General features: G+C 42.8%; 1 protein-coding gene across 1 annotated transcript in view; it reads right to left on the bottom strand.

Annotated features, from left to right (window-relative positions):
- The window catches only part of LOC109932063 (cancer-associated gene 1 protein homolog), a 100314-nt gene that overhangs the window by 31677 nt on the left and 50500 nt on the right, over nt 1–18137 (bottom strand). The window contains exons 14-16 of the mRNA XM_048595442.1: nt 16303–16374; nt 11014–11117; nt 1902–1965 (exon numbers count right to left, since the gene is read on the bottom strand). Coding sequence (XP_048451399.1) covers nt 1961–1965; nt 11014–11117; nt 16303–16374 — 181 coding nt within the window. The 3' untranslated portion in view covers nt 1902–1960. The remainder of the gene's footprint in view (nt 1–1901; nt 1966–11013; nt 11118–16302; nt 16375–18137) is intronic.

Below are 18137 nucleotides of genomic sequence, written 5' to 3'. Positions count from 1 at the left end.
GGAGATCTTATAGAAACATAGAAGATTATGAAGGGAATAGATAAGGTGGAGACAGGGAGGTTGTTTCCACTAGCAGGTGAAATTAGGACTAGGGGGCATTGCCTCAAAATAAGGGAAGCAGATGTAGGACTGAGGTCAGGAGGAACTTCTTCACCCAAAGGGTTGTGAATCTGTGGAATTCCCTGCCCAGTGAAGCGGTTGAAGCTACCTCGCTGAGTGTTTTTAAGGCAAGGCTAGATAAATTTTTGAACAGTAAAGGAATTAAGGGTTATGGTGAGCAGGCGGGTAAGTGGAGCTGAGTCTCAAAAAGATCAGCCATGATCTTATTAAATGGCGGGGCAGGCTCGAGGGGCCGGATGGCCTACTCCTGCTCCTAGTTCTTATGTTCTTATGTACTTAATTATTCAGGTTCTTTGGTAAATAATGCAGAGCAATAAACTCATCATTAAAATAAACAATTACAGTTAAAGCAAATCCATAAGGAAAAAAAAGCTTGTACTTATTAATTAAGTACTTTTATCCGACCTCATCTTCAATGCCAATCCCTGCCTCTTTATCCAAGATGTCTTCGTTGGGGACAGATTTGGTAATGTTGCTATCTACGAATCAATACAGAAAACAATGATTTTGGATTTCTATTGCTACTGGCTTCTTTTTAAACTGCACTTGGTGGATTTCAGCTCCCCATAACAGGTAGAAGAGAAACATTGGACTTAGGCGCACAAGTAAGCTATTCAGCCCTTTGAACTTGTCCCACCATTTGATAGGATTATGGTTTACCTGATTGTGACCCTAACTCCATGTTCCTTTCTGCTCCCCTCACAATCTTTGACTCCCTTTTCTATCAACGTCTATCTAACTAAGGCTTATAAAGGGTTCACAGCCTAAACAGGGGCAGGGGTAAGTTAAAGTTTGAAAAATCTGAAACCCAGCCTGGCTTAAACATACCCCCTTTCTAATTTAATGGAGGGAGATTGAGGTTGGACCAACTGGTTCTTCAGAAATGGCTCCATTATTTAAGTAAGCTAACAAGGCTGTATGGCTCAATATTTTTAGACACGGTAATCGTGAGCTAGTTTTTGAGCGTTCAGGAAACCTGGCAGCTGAAGAGAGACAAGAACAAGTAAAAAAAAAACTGTTAAGTGCTTTTCCAGCACTGCTAGTGATTCCCACTGCAGCTCTCTAACTAATCCTAATTCTCTCTTGAAGCCCTCTGCCTAAATCTACAAGCTGACCTTCCTACAATGTTAAAATTCCCCAACACACAATCCTCCCCTCACTGACCCATAATCTCTTCAAACTACTCCACCAACATCACTCCCACTCCATACTCACCTCTCAAAACAATCACTCCCTCCTGCATCTCTGCCATTCAACTCCCTCCCCTCCCATCAGATCTCCAGCCTCTCTTACTGGCTGGTTGCCACAGAAGAAACAGAGAAATAAAGTGCAAATGAAGTTCTAGCATTAAATTTAGCTGAGTTTCTGCATTTCTCACATTTATGAACAATACATCCCCACTGCCATAAATATTCAGCTCTCTGTAATATTCTGAAACAATTCACCACAGTTTTGGTTTCAGCATCTGGAAGGTCTATCAAACACCTATTATGCAAGTGTAACTCTAAATATAAAATAATATATTGAATATTTGCAGGAATGCAATCGGCTTCAACCATTATATATGCATATTCCTGACAGTTTTGTAGAGAAATTGTTCCTAAATTCTTCAACTGGCCTGTTGATGACTATCATACATTAAAGGCCACCTGGCTTAGGGCTCACTCAAGTTTCCCCATGTTCGCTCTATGAAATCTCTTAATAACCTTTGTGGCCTTTGCTTATGTAAATATCAGAAAAATCTAGCTCAGTTCCATCAAAGTCTACTCATTTGTTCTTACCACAATAGCCGGCATTGCAATCTGTTTCATCCTTTTTGCCATTGTAGTTCACTTCCACATCATCCTGAATTCAAAGTTTAACAGAATGGGATCAATACGCCAAAAGATAATTCTGTAAAGCTTCAAAATATCTAATTCATCGCAGTCAAAGTCCCAGAAATAAACCTGCCACACGCTTAAAATTAATGGGAATAATTTTCCCTTTATTTCCCAAAATAAGTGCAAACAGGGTGACACAGGGCAGTGAATTTAGTGGTTATTGTTTAATTTTATTTGAGCTCAGTCTGTTATTTACCGTGTGTAGTTCCAGTCCATGTTGAAGATGAAGCCCCAGACCAAAATAGGGAGGAGTTTCATTAATGAACTGTGGACAGTGTTGTCTTTTGTGAAAATTTCTTGGCACATCGATGTGTAGGGTGTCAATAGAAAAAACTATCTCCAGAAACTGAGGAAAAAACAAGATTGAAAAGGCACTGGCAGTTCACAGAAAAGTTCCTTTCAAAGAGATCCAGACTGGAATAGCAGGAGGACTCAGAATAGTAAGGCTACAGGTGGAAAGAAAATACTGCACCAGATCTTGCTAGAATGGCACATCTCACATTATCCTCATAAATTAAGCTTCTTGCCTCAAATTTTTTAACTCAGACTTGCAGGGAGTGACAGCTTAGAATGGTATATTGAGGGTAACGTTTTTGGGAACTCAGTGAATGGTTGGACCTACAGTGTTCCTCCTTGACTGATGAGACTTTAAGATTAAGAAAGAAATAGCAGATATAACAGTTAGGTAGAAGATTAGAGTCAGATCAGATCAGAAAGAGAAATATAGAGAGTTAACCAAAGAATGGAATTAAAAAGAAAATAAACAGGAGGGAAAAACAAGAAGAATTTTTGTTTTTAGAAAGCTGACATTTTTTAAAATCTCTTAGATTAATTAATGAATAAAAGTCCAAAGCATAAGTTGTTCAATTTCTGGGCTAGAGACACTGATTAGCACCCACTAATAATAATCAAATCATTAAAAGTGGTTGTTAACACTGTGGTGAGTTTAATAGGCAACTGGTGTGCAAATGCAGCAAGTTCTTCAAATTAAGAAAGATCCTAAAGGTAAATGTCATTTGTGTGACATGTAAATCAATTAGCAAGCTCTGGAAATTTGCAGCTCACATATATTACTTAATTCTCTGAATTTGTTAATTGATTTGCATGTAAATAATGGTGTTAATTGTTAACATATCTTCACTTTCCAAGCTAGACCTGACCTTGCATTTAAACATCAGCTTCTCAGGTACAGGAAAAGAATTAAGCCAATCGGCCCATTGAGTCTGCTCTGCCATTCAATCATAGCTGATATGTTTCTCAACCTCATAACCCTTGATCCCCTTACTAATCAAGAACCTATCAATCTCTGTTTTAAATATACAGAATGACTTTGCATCCACAGCCCTCTGTGGCAATGAGTTTCACAAAGACACTACCCTCTGGCTGAAGAACTTCTTCATCTCAGTTCTAAAGGGTTTTCCCTTCACTCTAATGCTGTGTACCGGGTCCTAGTCACTCTCACTAGTGAAAACATCATCTCCACATCCACTCTATCCAGGCATCTCAGCATCATGCAAGTTTTACTCAAATCCCCTCTCATCCTTCTAAACTCCACTGAGGACAGACCCAGAGTCCTCAACTGCTCTGCATATGACAAGCCCTTCAACCCCACAATCATTCTTGTAAACCTCCTCTAGACGCCCTTCAACACCAGCACATCATTCCTTATACAGAGGCCAAAACTGCCCACAATATTCGAAATACAGTCTGACCAGAGCCTTATACAGCCTCAGCAGTACATCTCTGCTTTTATTTTCTAACCCTCTTGAAATGAATGCACTTGCTTTCCTAATCGCCAACTGAACCTACCCGTTAACTTTATGAGAATCCTGAACTAGTACTCCCAGGTCCCTTTGCGCTTCAGATTTCCAAAGCCTTTCTCAGTTTAGAAATAGCATACCCCTCTGTTCTTGCTACCAAAATGTATAACCTCACAATTTGTCACATTGTATTCCATCTGTCACTTCTTTCCGCACTTACCCAGCACCTCCAGGTCCTTCTGCAGCCGCCACACTACCTGTCCCTCCACCGATCTTTGTGTCATTTGCAAAGCTAGAAACAATGCCCACAGTTCCTTCACCCAGATCCTTAAAAGTATATCATGAGTAGTTGTGCTCCCGACATTGAATGCTGTGGTACTCCAGCTGCCACCCTAAAAAAGACGCCTGTAGCCCTACTCTCTGCCTTCTGCCAGTCAGCCAATCCTCTTTCCATGCTAGTATCTTGCCCCTAACACCATGGGCTCTTATTTAGTAGCCCCCTGTCCAGCACTTGTCAGACCTCTGGAAATTCAAATAAATCACATCCACTGGCTCTCCTTTGTCTAACTTACTCATTACAGAAAGAGTGAAAAAGACCTTTTTCGGTTTCATTCTGTAAAAAGTTGGTGACTGAGTGTGATACCAGCTTTGGTTCTGGTTAGGGAAATGGACTAAGTAGGTAGGGGACAATTTGTGCACATTATTAGAATTCTGGAATGAACTCAGACATTGGATCAGCAGGGCATCCATGTCACTCCCTTTGTTAGGTTCAGCACTCACTAACCAACTCCACAACAGCCCCACCCATCTCCTGTAAAATGTAGAGTATAATTGGTGACCAGTATACATTCTTTCAAAGCAAGGCCACAGCATTATGCCATCTACCTTTTTTCTCCTGCAGATTATTAACAGAAGTAAACGAGAACATCAGCTTTTAGTATACAAAAAGTTAGCTTTCTATGAAGGCAAGAAGTGCCAACCTGGGATATCTCTGAAGCCGTGCCAACTGTTTCAGTTTCTAAGCATCGCTCATCTTTCTTGTTGCAAACCGAATAAATGTCTGGTTGAGAACTGCTGCCAATTTGATATCGGCTGCTGATATATTCCTTAGATTCTAATTTATCTGCTTCTGGTTTCTGATTGCGTTTGTTACCTACTTTTAAATGTTGCAGAGTACCTGAAAAAAATATTAAATAATTTTAAAAGCGCAGCAAGCAATGTTCATCTGTTGCAAGAACAATACCAACCAGCTGGGGACGAAAGGCATGAGCAGGCACACACATGGACAGAAGTTGAGAGCCAACAACATCTGCGGGTGGGAAAGTTATTGGGAGCCAAACTCCAGGTGAAGCTGCAGAAGTAAAAGGTTTGAACTGATACATGCTTTTTCAACTTTATTATCCCATTGCAAGTTAGTTCTGTTACAGCAAATGTAATCAGACATCGGGAAATGTGTGCCACATTGGTATCAGATAAGGCATCACCAAAAGGTCTGAGCTCCTGGACCCTTACAAGATTTGACATTCTGCCTGTCTCCTTTTATTTTCATCAATATTGCAAACTTCCAACAATATTCAGTCCCACAAAACAACCTTTTAAGTCCTTGTGTTCTCCAAGATTTCTCTCCTCTCTGCCATTCTTTGATCTTGCAACTATATGACTGCATTCCCAGTATGCTCCTGATTACATAACTACCTTCAATACCCACCTCAACCTCCATACCCTTGAGAATATTTTACCTGATGCCCCAAGATCTCGCCCCCACCAAAATCAACAACCCAGAAACAATCTTCCAAAAAGGGTCCATCTCCAGTGTTCTTACAAATATGGACTTATCTCAGTGCTACCTTGGGAGCCTACCTCAGAATACTGCTCAACACGATTCTGAATTGCCGACCTAGTATCATCCCATAATGCTTTTAAGTTCAATTCCTTGGCATTTAGATTCCAATTAATATACAGCATGATCCTCACAAACCCAAACAACTAACCATGAAAAATACCGACTTTTGGAAATCTTGGCCTTTACTTTTAATGATGTAAATAGAATTCAATGTGAATTCTAGCTTCTAATACTCAATATCGATCCACCATTGATAGAATGGTACACTGTTCATGGTTCTCAGGATGAGTTTAACAAAAACTATGTAGTTAAGGCCAGAGGTTAAACTTGCATGGGGATCAGATTGTAGCTGGTTTGATGGTTTTCTATTCACAAAACATCCCATGTCTATTGTCGGGAATTAAAACCTGGAACATGGGCTGAAATTTCACAGCCCCCGAGCAATAGGGGCAATGATGACTCAGCTGGGAAATACATGGTGACATCAGAAAACTCTTGATATGAGAAAAATGTCAGATTTTCCATCCAATATTTGAATGACAAGATAGTGATGGCTAGGAAATTGCAAGAGTCCTGTCAGCATACGTTGATGTCTCAGTAATACCCAATCTGCCTCATTTATATGCATTTTGTTGTTCTACTTGGCAGAGAGAAACTAGACAGTGAGAGTTCCTGACATGAAAGTCAGAGTGGGTACCTGACAACTCCAAATTGCTGCTTCTTCCTCTGAGCCTCCCTCTTGGTCAGCAGACTGCAAAGTCTCAAAGTACACTCCATACGTAGTGACAGCCTGCATGCCACCATCCACGGCGAATGGCATTGGAAACGCACTATCCTTACCAGATTTCAGACTAACATTTTGATTATTGATGGTCATCACCACCCAGGGTTCACGGGGGGTGGGGTGGAGGCATCATAAGCCATGCCAGCCACCATATCTGTAGCTGGGCTTAGGGGGTCATGTTGGCAGATGACAATGTAAAACAAAGAGGAGGATGGGATTGCGCAGAAGCTCAGAACTGAGGGGTTCACAGGGAGAGCAAGGATGAAAGAAACATAAAGGGCTGGTGGTGGGTGTCCCTTTGAGTACCAGCTGAGCCTGCAAACTCACTTTGTCTGGCCTTCCATTCTCATTTGAATTGTAAATGCAGAACGGAAGTGAAATAAATGGCTGCAATCCCACCTGGGGGTGAACAGGAGTAATTTTCTTTTCCCTCTCTGTCTGAACATGTGGACTCTACCAGTGAGCAATGAGAGGCCTCTCATTGCATCAATCAGACACATCATCAAGGTCAAAGTCATCTGTAATCATTGTATTCAATTCACATGTAGGATGATCAACTGTGTCTTGTGGCACAGCTAGGAGGCCCAGGTTCAAGTTCCAACTGCTCCAGCAGTGTGACATAACATCTCTGAACAGGTTGATTAGAAAATATCTATAAATTCTGGTCAGAAGCAATCATGACCTTGTAATTGATCATTATAGATTGATCATGGTCATCTCTGTGAAGCAGAAGTAATCACAGAGGCCGTTAAAATGATCACATAACTCACAAAGACAATCACAAGGTCACGGGGCTGATTTCCTGTGTGCCCCATTGTTTGGAGATGTTATTTTTGTGCTTGATGTGAATACTGATCATTTATATTTCTAAAAACTGTTCTGCTTTGAAAATTTCCCAAATGGATTCATTGGAACCACGATCAATAGCTACAGCAAGGGTTTTGTCTCTGTAGCAGTGGTACTATGAAAGCAGAAAGAAATGGAGAAGAAACAAAAGCATTAACAGGCCAGGACCAGCAGCAATTTCCAGCAACTGTGGGACAGCCTTCATTCACATGAAGAAATCACAGCTGAAGGTCCCCTCAGGATGCAGAGGAGCAACAGGAGGCCAAAAGTCTACTATCCTTGATGTAATAGCCTCCAGATGAAAGTGGTGCATTGTCTCTAGACTAAGGATGTCCCACCATCACAGTACTGTGTCATCTACTAGAGCAGGAATTGAAACTTGAAGGGATGGTTGACAATCCTATCCCAGTAGCTGTTCAGATGACAGCTGTGCTTTCTTTAATGCGACTGTCTGTTTCAGTGGTCCTGTGCAGATCCAGCCACATCAGGGGTTATCGTCGCTGTTACTGCAGCACAACGAAGGCACTAAAAAACGGAGGATGCAGCAGGGAGCTCAGGACCAGCTGCAACCTCTGGCATATGCCATACAGCTACACATGAAGTCCCAGCTGAAAGTGCCCCCAGGATGGAAAGAAGATACATGAGGCCCAGAATCTATCATTCTCTGTGCGATTGTCTCCAGATGGCTTAGGTACAGTGTCAGCACAGACACAGGATGTCCTTGGTCACTATCACAGAACCATACCAACTGCTCGGGCGGGACTAGCAACCTGAAGCCATCACAGTGACAGCTGTATGAATATTTTATGCAACTGGCTGCTTTGCAGGAACCACTAGGTCCCTTTGTAGGATCTCTTAACCCATAAATGTATCAAGGCTGTTACTGATGCAAGTTTGTGACCAGTCTCACCACTTCATCTTGCTTCCTAGTTACAAAGTCAATCCTGCAGCCCAGGCAGTAGACTTTGCCAATAGAGCTGACTTCTCCCAGGCGCAGGGCATGGTACAAATTTACATATCAGATTTGAAGGGTCATATCATAATCTGGCTGACTTCATGAACAGAAAATTACTCCAGTCCATCAATGTACAAGTTGTCTGTACTACGTCCTAGAAACCTACACCATGTATCGTTACTTTTACAATGGTGCCTGTAACCTTGAGAACTCTCATGTCCTACTTCACTTAAAGGGCTGAATGCCCTACAAAGGAAGTTTAATAGGAGACAAGGGCTAACGTTTATTACTATAGCTGGTAACTCCATTACACAACCTCCTGACCAAGGCCAAGTAAAGATACAATGCAGCCCATTCTTCCATCAGGGACATCATGGAGTGCACAAAAAGATCCAAGAAGAGGAGGTTCTGTTGCTTGCCTTGTTCTGGGTTGGAATCATGCAAGACATTCCAGATGGAATATACTACAAATATCACTGCATGCTGTGCCATGCATAACTTAAGCAGGCAAATACCAAGCTAATGCAATTTTTATTTAAGAACAGAGCTAAAGAGAACCAGATTAGGCTCCAAGTCCTGGTCATTAGGGAAGGGAATGGGGAGCAGGGCCAAGCTAAGGAGTTGTGTTTACCTAATACTTAACCACTCCTTCAGTCATTCCCCGATGCTGGGGAGGCTTGCCTTGTGATGACACCAAGGATCAGTATGGGTGTCTGGGCAGGCAGCAAATCCTTTCAATCCACCAACTGGAGTGCCTTGATTGCAAACGGCCAATCAGGGGCACTGCAAGGTGAACCAATCAGGGTTATGAAAACCTGCTCAATGCTAACGTGTTTAGGGATGGAGGAAAGGAACTTGGGAAAGAAAAGTTCCACAGCTGAGGTCACCCCCTTTCCCATCTCTCTCACCCTCCACAATACCCTGACAACCCACTCTCACCTCCTTCAAAACTCTCCACTTGCGGAACGACTCTCAAACCAACCCTCTTACCCCGGTCCTGCCCCACCATTCCTCCATATGATGTTAGTTTCCACGTGTACACTGACGACACTCAGCTCAACCTTAGCACCACCTCTCTTGATTCTTCCACTGTTGCTAAACCATCAGACTGCTTATCCAACATTCAGTACCACATGAGCAGATCCCTGCTCAGTTCCCTAACTATACATTCTATCCCACTCCCCAGCAACAGCCTGAGATCAAGACAGACAGTTTGCAACCTTGGTGTCATATGTGACCCAAGATGAGCTTCTGACCTCATATTCATGCCATCGCTAAGTCCACTCATTTCTGTCTCTGTAACATTGCCTGTTTTTGTCCCTGTCTCAGCCCCACTACTGCTGAAACCCTCAATCAGGGTTTTGTTGCCTCTATGCTCAACTATTTCAATGCACTTTTAGCTAACATTCTCTCTAAACTGTGTTCTGCTCCAAAGTTCCATGCATGGCAATCAGCGCTGGTTCTGGAAGTCACTGCTGCACACGGACCTCACAGGGCTGCGCAGTTAGAACGAAAATTAGACGAAACATTGCTCCTGGCTCATCACCTACATTTCGCTCTCTGTAAACTTGAGGTCATTCAAACCTTTGCTGGCCTTCTTTGTCTTTACTCACAGCAAGTCCTGTGCTGACCCACTTGTATTGGCTCCTAGTCAAACAGCATCTTGATCGAAACATTTCATCTTCATTTTCGAATCCCTCCATGGCCTTGCCACTCCCTATCTTTGTAATTTCCTCCAGCCTCGTAACCCTCCAAAACATCTGTGCTTTTCTAATTCTGGTCCCTCAGACTTCTCCAATTTTAATTGCTCCACCATTGAGGAGGAAATTCTTTTCTCAGAGGGTAATGAATCTGTGAAATTCTGATGAAGGCGGGTCATCAGGCATGAAACATTGAGTCTCCTTTCTCTCCACTGATGCTGACAGATCTGCTGAGTTTCTCCAGCAATTTCATTTTTTGTTTGAAATTCTTTACTTCAGAGGGCTTTTGAAGGTGGGTCATTAAGTGTATTCAAGGCTGAGATTGATTGAAAATCAGTCTATTAATCTAGGGTTATATGAAAATAGCAGGAAAGTGGAATTGCAGATTATCAGATCAGCCATGATCTCACTGAATGGCAGAAAAGACTCAATGGATTGAATGAGAAAGCAAGAACTGCAGATGCTAGAGGCAGAGATAACAAAGTGTGGAGCTGGAGGAACACAGCAAGCCAGGCAGCATCAAAGGAACAGGGTTGAATGACTCTACTTTTGCTCCTACATCTTATGTTCGAGCCTTTAATTACTTAGGATCTAAACTCTGGAATATCCTCCTTAAATCTCTCTATCTTGCTTTCCTCTTAAAAACTAATTCTCTGAGCCCAGTGTTTTGGACATCTCTCAATATTTCCTTTTGTGGCTCGGTGTCATAATTCGTTTTATAATATTCCTGTGAAGCACCTTAGAACACTTCTTTAGCTTAAAGATGCCCTACAGATGTAAGTTGCTGTGAAAAGCATGTTACTTTTTCAACAATACACTAATGAAACTGAGTATCTGTGACAATGGCATTGTTTTACTTCTAGTGATTGATGGTCAATTGGAAGTTGATAGATGCACCCGCAGGGAAGCATACCATTGATCCTAGGTGATCTGAAGGCAGATCTTAAGGCAGAAGTATGGAAAGAGCCCCAGGATACTTTATGCAGCACGACTCACATTCAAACTGATGCTGTGTGTGAGACAGGACTGGAGAAAGTAATTCCTGTCCATATAGCTGACGCCAGAATTTGGCAACTATTCTTATATTAATACAAAGCATGAAAAATAAATAAAAAAAAGGGTTACCTTTTGCATAGCAAGGCTCAGGGTCATCATGGTGGTTCTGTTCTGTCTTAGAATGACAAGCCCTTCCACTTGCATTACTGCTGCCACTTGTGGAATCCGGAGAACTGTTTTTGGTAGAGGGGAATATTTTAATAATGACAGCAAGGTTTGGAACCAATCTTAGACCTAGAGAGGAACAGGAGTGGGCGACTCAGTCCTTTGAGCCTGTTTCACCATTCAAATAGATCATGCACAATCAGTATCTTAAGTCTTATTTATCCACCGTAGTTCCACAATTACGCCTTAATACACACATTTATGACTACAATGATCCACATCTCTTTACCACACGAGATCAACCATGCATCAATGAGGCTTGCATTTGGCCCGATTTCTACCCAGTCACATTACCAGAAATTAAGTTGAAATTAAGTAACCAACCAATTAGAGTGAGATTCCTGCTGGGGAAGAAATGAAATAAAATTTAAAATATGCTTCATATGGGCATATAACCCTCTACTGTAGTTCCTGATGTTGCACAACAGTAATGAGCAGCTTGAACTTCAATGCTTCAATAAAATATCCACAGTATCTGTTTAATTATTAAAATCCCAGTCTGCTTGTTCTGAACAAGCCCCAACTGTTTAACTGATAATAAATTACCCCTTAAGTGTCATCTCCATTTTGCCTCTGACAATGTAATAGTGACTACATGTCAGAAGTGCATTTTAATTAATGGTAAATGACCTTTGGGACATCCTTGGATCAAAAAGGCAATATATAAATGCAAGCTCTTCCTTTCCAATGTGGCAGCCAACATGGACAAAACAAGATCCTGCAAACAGCAATGAGGCAAAAGGTCTGGAGATCTCATTTTTTAAACTGGGTTTATTTCAGGATAAATACTGATTAGGACACCAGTAGATATTCTCCAGCTCTTCTTCGAATGGTATAATGGGATATCTTATGTCCACCTCAAAAAACAGATTGATCTTCCAATTAATATGTTGTCTGAAAGATGGCACCTCTGCAAGTGCGGCAATTCCTTAATAATGCACTGAGCTAAGATAAAGTGCGCAAGTCCTAGAGTGGTAGCCAAACTCTTGACGTTTAGCTGAGAGGGCTACCACTATGCCAAGGCTCGGATTTTAGGTTATACTTTGTCTGTTTTACTGCAGATTTAGGATGATAAAAAAAAAGTAAAATGGGTCCTTAGAGGCTAGCTTATCAAACAGAAAAGACTACACTTGAATTATGTTCTGAACAAAAATCGACAGACTATTCCAAGAGCAGCCAAGAGACTTATCCATCCAACGTAAATAGCATTAAGAGGATGTGGTTAACTTTCATGAACCATTCCCACCAAAGTCCATCTGAAACCAGCTACAAATGTTCACTATAGTGGTAGTAGAAGCTACAGGAATGCATTACAGAGGAAATACCAGATTAAGGCAACTATACTGCTGTCAGAAGCTTTGTGTAAATTTGCTGGTAAGTCAATCTCTTTCATACTTAGCAAGCATAGGAATTTTGCTATCAGAGATAGTAGGAACTGCCGATGCTAGAGAATCTGAGATAACAAGGTGTGTTATTCAGAAATGGGGGAGGGGAAGGGGATTCTGAAATAAATAGAGGGAGGGAGAAGCGGATGGAAGATGGATAAAGGAGCAGATAGGTGGAGAGGAGACAGACAGGTCAAGGAGGTGGGGATGGAGCCAGTAAAGGTGAGTGTAGGTGGGGAGGTAGGGTGGGGATAGGTCAGTCCAGGGAAGACGGACAGGTCAAGGAGGCGGGATGAGACTGGTAGGTAGGAGGTGGGAGGAATGGATAGGCGGGAGAAAGGACGGACAGGTTAGGGAGGCAGGGACGAGCTGGGCTGGTTTTGGAATGCGGTCGGGGGTGGGGAGATTTTGAAGCTTGTGAAGTCCACATTGATACCGTTGGGCTGCAGGGTTCCCAAGCAAAATATGAGGTGCTGTTCCTTCAACCTGCAGGTGGCATTGTTGTGGCACTGCAGGAAGCCCAGGATGGACATGTCGTCCAAGGAGTGGGAGGGGGAGTTGAAGTGGTTTGCAACTGGGAGGTGCAGTCGTTTGTCGCGGACCGAGAGTAGGTGTTCCACAAAGCGGTCTCCAAGCCTCAGCTTGGTTTCCCCGATGTAGAGGAGGCCACATCTTCACCATGGATGTCCAGTCCCTATATACTTGCATTCCCCATGCAGATGGTCTAAAGGCCCTCCGCTTCTTCTTGTCCTGTAGGCCCGACCAGTCCCCCTCCACTGACACCCTTGTCCGCTTAGCTGAACTCGTCCTCACCCTTAACAACTTCTCCTTCAATTCCTCCCACTTCCTACAGACAAAGGGGGTGGCCATGGGTACCCGCATGGGCCCAAGCTATGCCTGCCTCTTTGTAGGATACGTGGAACAATTCCTCTTCCTTACCTACACTGGTCCTATCCCCCACCTCTTCCTCCGTTATATCGATGACTGTATCGGCGCCGCCTCGTGCTCCCAAAAGGAGCACGAAATCCACTTTACTAACACCTTCCACCCCAATCTTAAGTTCACCTGGACCATCTCCGATACCTCTCTCTTCTTCCTGGACCTCTCTGTTTCCATCTCTGGCAACCACTTGGAAACCGATATCCATTTCAAACCCACCGACTCGTACAGCTGCCTAGAGTACACCTCCTCTCACCCACCTTCCTGCAAAAATGCCATCCCCGATTTCCAATTCCTTCGCCTCGGCCGCATCTGCTTCCGAGATGAGGCATTCCACTCCCCGACATCCCAGATGTCCTCGTTTTTCAAGGACCGCAACTTCCCCTCCACAGTGGTCGAAAACGCCCTCGACTGTGTCTCTCGCATTTCCCGCTACTCATCCCTCACACCCCCTCCCCACAATAACAACCAAAACAGAATCCCCCTCGTCCTCATGTACCACCCCACCAACCTCCGGATCCAACGCATCATCCTCCGACACTTCTGCTATCTGCAATCCGACCCCACCACCAAAGATATTTTTCCCTCCCCACCCTTATCTGCTTTCCGGAGGGACCTCTCTCTCCATGACTCCCTTGTCCACTCCGCACTCCCCACCAGCCCCACCACACCCGGCACTTTTCCCTGCAACCGGAGGAAGTTCTACACCTGCCCCAACACCTCCCCCCTCACCCCCATCCCAGGCCCTAAGGAAACCTTCCACATCAAACAGATGTTCACCTGGTTATCTGCTAATATGGTATACTGTATTCGATGTTCCCAATGTGGCCTCCTCTACATCGGAGAAATCAAGCGGAGACTTGGAGACCGCTTTGTAGAACACCTACGCTTGGTTCGTGACAAACGACTGCACCTCCCAGTCGCGAACCATTTCAACTCCCTCTCCCACTCCTTGGACGACATGTCCATGCCAGGCCTCCTCCAGTGCCACAATGATGCCACCCGAAGGTTGCACGAACAGCACCTCATATTTCGCTTGGGAACCCTGCAGCCCAACAGTATCAATGTGAAATTCACAAGCTTCAAAATCTCCCCACCCCGACCACATTCCAAAACCAGCCCAGCTCCTCCCCGCCTCCCTAGCCTGTCTGTCCTTTCTCCCACCTATCCACTCCTCCCACCTCAACCCCCACCCCCACCTCCTACCTACCAGCCTCACCCCACCTCCTTGACCTGTTCATCTTCCCTCGACCGACCTATCCCCACCCTGACTCCCCACCTACACTCACCTATACAGGTTCCATCCCCGCCTCCTTGACCTGTCCGTCTCCTCTCCACCTATCTGCTCCTTTATCTATCTTCCATCCCCATCCCCCTCCCCCTCTCTCTCTATTATTTCAGAATCCCCTTCCCCTCCCCCATTTCTGAAGCAGGATCCAGACTCGAAACGTCAGCTTTCCTGCTCCTCTGATGCTGCTTGGCCTGCTGTGTTCATCCAGCTCTATACCTTGATATCTCAGGAATTTTGCTGATGCTCTTACTTAATTCTATTCATAGGACTCTTAGAATATAGCTTTAGAAAAACTCCCTGGCAGGGTTAGTCTTTATAGCAAGTAGGACTATGGAGATATTTATTTAGTTTTTTTCTGACCTGTAGTACCTCAAAGGACATTGCTTCCTGCCAAAAGCTGAACAATTCTGAAAATACATTAATAGCTAGCTAAAGATCTGTAGCCTACTTCTACCATGGGAACAATAATCAAGGTCATCGCTGCTTGGAATTTCTTTTTCATCCTATCAGGCATGATGTGTGACCTTTGTCACATGACAGCTTTTTACCATTTCATCAAAAAGTCATAAATACAACAGTAAAGTTTTCATAATCCATATTCTTCCTGTTGAAGGCACGCTCAAATAGAAAGCTTTCCAGTTCTATTGACATGAAGTGTTCTCAAAGGTTTAAAGAACAATTGACAGAACATGTTAAAGTGACATGCCATAACCCATCATATCTTTTAGTCGGAAAGGTGTCCCTCACATTTATGCCCACAATGATGTGCAATATCAATTCATCAATGCTAGGTATCCAGAAAAATGGGATGGTGCTTTTATTGTGCAACATTCCAACAAAACAGTCATCATAGCCAAGAACCACATCTTCTATGAGGGGTGGTGATATAATGTGTTCCCAGCTTCTTGCGTCTCAAGGAACAAACTAAAGAAATTGTTGATGCCTATATTAATCTGATGGAACCCCGCTAAACAGTCCAGTGAAAATCCCAAGAAGCATTGTGGTTTACAGGGCTCTCGGCAGTTTCAAAATTAAGAATGTTTGCTGCTTCTAGAAGCTGGAAATGATGCTGCTAAAGAGAAGTTGGAGAGTTCTTCTTCCTCACAGCATGAGGAAGGTTCTCTGTAGGAAAGGCTGTGGGGTAATACTGAAAAATAGGGGCACACAACAAACAGCCTAGTCCTTTCAATAAAGATGGAATCACCAACTTAAGTTGCTTCAACCTGGTTTATTCACCCTTCCACAACACCCCATCACACTCTAGCAAAAGCATTCTCAAAAATATCTCTTACTGTTGATTCATTTTAGCAAGTTCCTTCTTCAGGCAGAAGGATATACTTCCTTCCTCTGCCATCACGCAAACCCCCATATAAGCAAAGAAATGATGTCAGGATTCTGTTCAACAAGCAAGTATTTGTGGGTTTGACACAATGATTTAAAAATGCACTTGACTGAAAACATGAGATTACAATGACTACACTTCATAAGTATAACTGTAAATGCTGTGGGATCTACCATTGTCATGAGAGGAGCTATATTCATGTGCCAATATGCTTCAATTAAAAGAGAGTGCAATACCTTCCTCTCGACTCGTTTTTTCTGGGTCTTTTGTTTAAAGCAGCTAACAATATGGAGTTCTTCTTTTCTAACCTAGAAATAAAAGCATTCCTTTTAGTTTATCTTTTTCAGGTGGTGTGTGAAGTGTATTTTCCAATCCTCTAGATCCTCATCTCTTCATCAACAAAGTAAATAATTCACTTTTGCCTAATATTTTAAAATATAAAATTCAGAGATAAAATGGTAGATTTCACTGTTAAGGCACATGGAAGTAAAGGATTACCTTAGGTCACTGTGAAAAATCAAGTGATCGTAAGTGCATATGATTAACAGCTTGTATGATTTTACATCCATTTGAATGAATGGGCTGAATATTTCAGAGATACTGTTGTTAACAAGTAATCTTACCCATCCAGTCTTCATCTATGTACTGAAACCTGAACCTGGACAAATTCCCCCATTAATAAAAATAAAGTCTACTCCACTATTTCTGATGTGGCAGAATATTCCTTTTGTCCTCCCGTCCCCAACTGTCAGCCACAGTGAATCAATGAAAATTGGGTTTAGTTATTAACACACAAGTCCTTCTGCTCAGTCCTTCTTCTCAGACATGGATCATTTTCAGAACAGATGTCTGTACACATTAGGATCAAAATGAGTCAACCACATTGCTGACCTAGAGTCAGGCCAGGTAAGCATGGCAGATTTCCCTTCCTAAAGTGAACCCAGTGGGGTTTTAAAATAATTGATGACAGTTTTATTCTCACCATTACTGAGATTAGCTTTCAATTCCAGGTTTATTAATTGAATTCAAATGCTATCAGTTTCAGGGCACTTGCCTGGATCTCTCAGTCCAGTGAAACTCGCTCTTGTATCTTCAATTAAAATATTATTACAGTTAACATCAACTGTTTGGGATTATCTTTCTTGTTTATTTTTGTGAATATGTTTGACCTCATTCATGTGTGTCTCAAAATTCCATACGTAGAAGGAACAGGAGGAGGCCATTCAGCCCCAGAGGCCTGCTCTGCCATTCAATTGGATCATGGCTGATCCGAAATTCCTCACGTCCACTTTCCCTGGAACCTTCGATTCCCCTATTGATCAAGAATCAATGTCAGCCTTAAACATACACTGGGACTCTGCCCTAAAGCCCTCTGTGGCAAGGAGTTCCAAAGACTCAATACCCTCAGAGAGAAGAAATTCTGCTTCATCGGTCTTAAATGGGCACCCCTTAATTCTGATACTATGCTCTCTGGTCTTAGACTCTCCCATGAGAAGAAACATTCTCTCAGCATTTACCCTGTCAAGCCACTTAAGAATCCTATATGTTTCAATGAGATCACCTCTCATTCTTCTGAACTCCAGTGACTAGAGTCCAAACCTGTTTAACCTTTCCTTGTAATACAATCCCTACATACAAGGGATCATCCTAATGAACCTTCTCTGAAATGCCTCCAATAAATCAATATTTTTCCTTAAATAAGGAGATCAAAACTGCTCAGTACTTCAGATGTGGTCTAACCGCTCCTTGTACAATTGCAGTAAAGCTTCCCTACTCTTAGACTCCAACTCTCTTGAAATAAAAGATTAACATGCCTTTAGCCTTCCTGATTACCTGCTGCACCTGGGTGCTAGCTTTCTGGATTTTAAGCACAAGTATCTCAGAAACCCTTTGCATTGCAGCTTTCTGCAGTTTTTCTCCATTTAAATAATAGTCTGGTCTCTTGTTCTCCCTTCCAAAATGAACAACTTCACGTTTTTCCACATTACAGTCCATGTCATTTTTTGCCCACTTACTTAACCTAATATCTCTTTGTGAAACTATTTGTTGGATGAGAGGGGCAGGGGTCATA

This window comes from Rhincodon typus, chromosome 4 (assembly GCF_021869965.1).
Source record: "Rhincodon typus isolate 14 chromosome 4, sRhiTyp1.1, whole genome shotgun sequence".
Taxonomy (NCBI): domain Eukaryota; kingdom Metazoa; phylum Chordata; class Chondrichthyes; order Orectolobiformes; family Rhincodontidae; genus Rhincodon; species Rhincodon typus.
Note: the sequence above shows the minus strand (reverse complement) of the source record. Positions and strands in the feature narration are given on the sequence as shown.